At 65.4% G+C, this 5,445-nt stretch overlaps 1 protein-coding gene across 1 annotated transcript in view; it reads right to left on the reverse strand.

Moving 5' to 3' along the window:
* The window catches only part of TMOD4 (tropomodulin 4), a 6,207-nt gene extending 2,084 nt beyond the window's left edge, over window positions 1–4,123 (reverse strand). Inside the window, exons 1-7 of the mRNA XM_027708642.1 lie at window positions 4,103–4,123; window positions 3,310–3,446; window positions 3,057–3,213; window positions 1,649–1,771; window positions 1,234–1,323; window positions 593–723; window positions 58–165 (exon numbers count right to left, since the gene is read on the reverse strand). Of these exons, the coding sequence (XP_027564443.1) occupies window positions 58–165; window positions 593–723; window positions 1,234–1,323; window positions 1,649–1,771; window positions 3,057–3,213; window positions 3,310–3,432 (732 nt within the window). The 5' untranslated portion in view covers window positions 3,433–3,446; window positions 4,103–4,123. The remainder of the gene's footprint in view (window positions 1–57; window positions 166–592; window positions 724–1,233; window positions 1,324–1,648; window positions 1,772–3,056; window positions 3,214–3,309; window positions 3,447–4,102) is intronic.
* Between the last annotated feature and the right edge of the window lie 1,322 nt (window positions 4,124–5,445).

Genomic DNA, 5,445 nt, shown 5'->3' on the forward strand with positions numbered 1-5,445 from the left:
GGGGGTGAGGCAGGGACTGTCCCCAGCCCGTGTGGGGACATTTGGGGACACACTCACGTGGGCCACGGGGTCGTTGGTCCTGGTGGCCACCAGGCTGAGCCTCTTGACGTGGGTGTTGGTTTTCATGGCCTCGCAGACGGCCTTGAGCGTGGGGATGGGAATGTCCTGGGGAGGGGACACACACGGGGGTCACCCGGGGCAGGGGGACACTCCCAGCAGGGCAGGGGGGCCACCAGTGTGTCCCCAGGGTGTCCCCAGGGTGTCCCCAGGGGGGTGGAGGTGACACCAGGGGAGGTGGAGGTGGCTCCAAGGGACGTCCCCGAGAGGGTGCTGGGTGTCACCCAGAGGGGTGGCAGCGTCACCGAGGGGGTGTGGGATGTCACCAAAGGGACGGGGGTGTCCCCAGGTGAGGAGCAGCACCCCGGGGGTGCCCTGGGGGCACTCAGGGATGGAGACAAACACCTCGGGGACACACCAGGACAGGGGACAACCCCCGTGGGGACACCCTGGGAGAGGGAGGACTCCCTTGGGGACACCCCGGGGTGGGACCCGTCGCCCCGGGGACGCGCTGGGGACGCCGTGGGTCCCTGACCTTGATGTTGTTGAGGTTGACGTCCTCCAGGGCCGGGTCGTTGTCCCGGATCCGCTGCAGCGTCTCCTCCACGTTTGTGGGATTCGGGGGCTCGTCCGGCACCGGCTTGTACGAGTCGGGTTTGACCACGCCTGGGACACGGGGACAGGGATGGGGACACAGGGGGGGACACGGGGACAGGGGTGGGGACATGGGGGAACACGGGGACAGGGACAGGGATGGGGACACACGGGGGGACACACGGGGGGACACAGGGACAGGGATGGGGACGTGTGTGACACATGGGGATACAGGGGACAGGGACATGTATGACACATGGGGATGGGGACATGTGGGACAGGGGACAAGGACACGTGTGACACACACAGGGACACACGGAACACACAGGGACGGGGACACGTGTGGGGGACACACATGAAAGGGGACAGGGACACGTGGGGACACGTGTGACACATATGGGACGGGGACACAGTGACACACACGGGATGGGGACACGCATGTGGGGTCACAGGAATCCCAGAGGGGGTTTGGGCCCCAAATCCCGCCCAGGCAGCCCCCAGTTTTCCATGTCCTGGGGGCTCATCCCCATGTCCCCTGTCCTGGTGGGTGTGTCCCCTGCCCCGTGTCCCCGTGTCACTCACTGTTGATGCCCTCGGTGTTGGAGATGTCCCCGCTGCAGATGGCATCGTAGTACTGCTTGTTGCTCATCAGGGTGTACATGCCCAGGATGGCTGGGGGGGGACACGGGGGGTCAGGGGGGTGACCAGGACACCCCTGTCCCCTCGGGACACCCCTGTCCCCTCGGGACATGCCCAGGATGGCTGAGGGGGCACCCCCATCCAAGGCCCATCCCTGTCCAAGGCCCATCCCTGTCCAAAGCCCATCCTCGTCCAAGGCCCTTCCTCATCCAAGGCCCACCATCCAAGACACCCCCGTCCAAGGCCCATCCTCGTCCAAGGCCCAGCCCAGCCCAAGCCCATCTGTATCCAAGGCCCATCCCTGTCCAAGGCCCATCCCTGTCCAAGGCCCGTCCCTGTCCCGGCCCCCCGGACCCACCGGCGATGTCGCACATCTCGGCCTCGGTGGCGTTGGCCAAGGCCTCCTCCAGCTCTGGCTCCAACGTGATCTGCTCCTCCCGAGGGATCTCCCGCGTTGGGTTCTTGGGCACAAACGGCTTCCCTGGGCACGGGGACACCGGGAATGGGGGACATGGGGACACCGGGAATGGGGACATGGTGACACTGGGAATGGGGACTCGGGGACATTGGGAATGGGGACATGGAGACACCGGGAATGGGGAGACAAATGGCTTCCCTGGGCATGGGGATGTGTCACAGCGGGAGTGGGGACATGGAGACACCAGGAATGGTGGCACAGGGACACAGAGACATTGTGACACCAGGAGGGACACCGGGAATGGTGGCACGGGGACAGGGTCACACTGGGCAGGGGCACCGGGAATGGTGGAGGGACACGGGAACGCTGGGCAGGGACACCGGGAATGGCAGCACTGGGATGTGGAGACACCGAGCACGGTGGCACGGGGACGGGGTCACACCGGGAATGGTGGCACAGGGACAGGGTCACACTGGCCGGGGACACCAATGTGGTGGCCCAGGGGATGTGGCTGATGGGGCTCATGGGGACGTGGCCACCACCGGGAGGGGACCTGGCCCAGGGTGGGGGGACTGTGCCAGGGGGTGACAATGCCGGGGGTGGCATTGCCACGGGTGACAGTGTCAGGGGTGGCATCGCCAGGGTGGCCTTACTGGGAGGCACATTGAAGGGGGTGGCCACATGGGGGGGGGGGGGGCATTGGCCGGGGGTGGCCGGGGTGCCCCAGGGGGGGTTGCCCCGGGGGGGGGGTGCCGGGGGGGGGCGGCCCGGGGGGGGGGGGGGGTGACATTGCCAGGGGATGTCCTGGATGCTACAGGTGGCATTGCCACGGGGTGGCATTGCCGGGGTGGCCTCTCTGGGGGTGGCACTGGGAGGGGGGCATCGCCATGGGGGGCTGTGCTGGGGGGGAGTGACATTGCCAGGGAGTGACGTTTCAGGGGGTGGCATTGCCAGGGGGTGGCATTGCTGTGAGTGACCACCTTGGGGGGGGTTGTCATTGCCAGGAAGTGACATTTTAAGGGGGTGACCATCCGGGGGTGACATTTCAAGGGGTGACCACTTTGAGGGGTGGCATTGCCAGGGAGTGACATTTCAGGGGGTGACTATCCGGGGAGGGTGACATTGCCGGGGGGGAACCGTGCCCGGGGCTGGCACAGGGGGGTGACATTGCCCGGGGCTGGCGGGGGCCCAGCTCGCCCAGGACACCCGACCCCGCCGGCCAGGCCGAGCTAAATATACCCGACCCCCCCTTGTCCCTGCCGCCATGTCCCCCCCGTGTCCCCCTGTGTCCCCCTCGTGTCCCCCCCGTGTCCCCCCTGTCCCCCGTGTCCCCCGGGGGTCCTCACACCTTTCTTCTCGCCGGTGAAGGGCACCAGGTCCTGGCGCTCCTCGGCCTCCAGCGCCTGCTTTTCCAGGTGCTGCAGCAGCGCTTCCCGATCCAGGGGGCCCGTGGGGCTCTTCTGGGTCTGGTCCCGCTGCCGGAGCCCCGCTGGCAGCAGCACATTCTGGGGGGGACACACACAACCCACCGTGTCACCCACGGGGGTCCTGCTGTCCCCAGGGCCACCCCCGTGCTGTCCCTGTGCTGTCCCCGAGCCCACCTCGGGGTCCATCTCCATCAGCTCCATGTCCAGCTGCGCCAGTTCCTCGGGGGACAATTCCTGCAGGATTTTGTCCTCGTCGATGTCCCGGTACTTCTCCAGCTCCTGCCGGTACGACGTCATGGCTGGGGGGGGTCCTGGGGGGGAAACGGGGGGTTTAGGGGCTGGGGGGACCCCCTGTGCTGTGGGGACACCCCCCTCACCCCCGTGTGACCCTCCTTTGTGCCACCACCCCCCTGGAATTGGGTCCTCACCGGATTGGGGGGTCCTGGGCGGGGGGTCTGGGGGGGGAAAATTGAATCCCACCCCCCAAGGGACCCCCCCACCATTGCCTGGGGGGGCTCATCCCAACCCAGCACCACCTGGATTCGCCCTCCAGCCCCCCCAAAAATCCCTGGGAAGCAGGAGAGGGAAAGGCCGAGGATGCGAACCCCCAACACGGGGGTTGTGCCCTGCAAAAAGGGACCCAAATTGAGGGGGGGGGTTGTGTCCCCCCCACCTGCGTCCCCAAAATCGGAGGGGACACACCTGGGAGGGCCCAGCCCCCCCTCGGCTGCCAGATCTGCTCCAGGTGACCCCGAGAACTGGGATCGTTTGGGATTTGGGATGCGGGATTTGGGATTCGGGTTGGGAGGGGGGCTCCGAGGGGCCGCCTCAAACCCCCCCGAAGGTGGAACAGAGCCCGGGGGGGGGGGCAGGACCCCCCCTGAGTGATCCCACCAGGTGGGAAATCCTGGGAATGCGGCTGCCAACAGACCCGGCCCTCCCAAATCCCACATCCCGGTGGGAACACCGTGCCCTGCAGAACCGGGATTTGGGATTTGGGACTGGGGGCTCCCCGAGGTGCCTCCCCGAAGATCCCCGAGGTGACACCGACCCCCCCCCCGGGGAGGGGCTGCAAGGTGGGAGCTCCCCCGGGGAAAACGCCGCTCCCGACGGCTCCAAATCCCCCCAAATCCCTGCTCCCGGTGGGAATTCCGCGCCCCCCGCCCCCCGCGGTGCCTCCCCCCGGTCCCGGATCCTGCCTGGAGCGAGTCCCGGGGCTGAGCCAAAGGGCTCCGGCCGCGCAGGGCATGAGATCAGCGATTTATTCTGCGCCGGGGAGGGGCTGGATCACATATCCCACAGCCCCGGGGACTTATCGAGCCCGGCCAGCCCCGGGGGGGGCCCCACCCCGGCCCCTGGGGGGGCCCCCGAGCGCCCCAAAACCCGCCCGGGATGCACCGGGACGGGCGGGACCTCGGGGGGAATTCCCGCTCCCCCCCCCCGATTCCCGGCGGTGTTTTTCCTTCCCCGGATCGTGTTTGGAGCAGCTGGGAATGAAAGGTGTGTTTATTGTAGGGTCTCCTGGTGTACAGGGGTTCCCGCATGCCCTGTGTTTACTGTAGGGTCTCCTGGAAAACGGGATAGTAACCCTTGTTTATTGTAGGGTCTCCCGGAAAACTGGGGATCCCACCAACTGCTTGTTTATTGTAGGGTCTCCTGGAAAACTGGGGATCCCACACAGCCCCTGTTTATTGTAGGGTCTCCTCAAAAAAACACCCCCCACGCTTCCTGTAGGATCTCTGGGAAAACAGGGGATCCCACCCCCCCATGTTTATTGTAGGGTCTCCAGGAAAACAGAGAATCCCAGGGAAACAGGGAATCCTACTCCCCTTTGCTTAGGATCCCTCGGAAAACCCCGACCCCACCCCCTGTGTTTACTGTAGGGTCTCCCACCGCCAACCCCAAACAAACCTCGCACTTCCCGCTCCACCAAAAATTCCGTTTATTCCTATTTTTTTTTTACCTACAAAAATCCTGAACCCCCTCACGGGATGAACCCTCCCCAAGGAAAACGAGCCCCTGGAACGGGATAAATCCAAGGAAGCGCCGCTGGGGGGGGTCGGGACCCCCCCCGCCCCTGTTCCATCCCTGGAAATCCAAAGTGTATCCCTGGTTTTATCCAGTGTGTTTCTATCCCTGCTGTATCCCAGTGTTATCCCAGTTTTATCCCATTTCTATCCCAGCACTATCCTGGCTGTTATCCCACTCCCATCCCCGCCGGTCCCCGGCGCTATCCCAGTTTTATCCCATTTCTATCCCAGCGCTATCCTGGTTTTATCCCGTTTCTATCCCGGTTTTATCCCATTTCTA

Source organism: Neopelma chrysocephalum, unplaced genomic scaffold (genome assembly GCF_003984885.1).
Source record: "Neopelma chrysocephalum unplaced genomic scaffold, ASM398488v2 Primary Assembly neopelma1_96440, whole genome shotgun sequence".
In the NCBI taxonomy this organism is placed as follows: domain Eukaryota; kingdom Metazoa; phylum Chordata; class Aves; order Passeriformes; family Pipridae; genus Neopelma; species Neopelma chrysocephalum.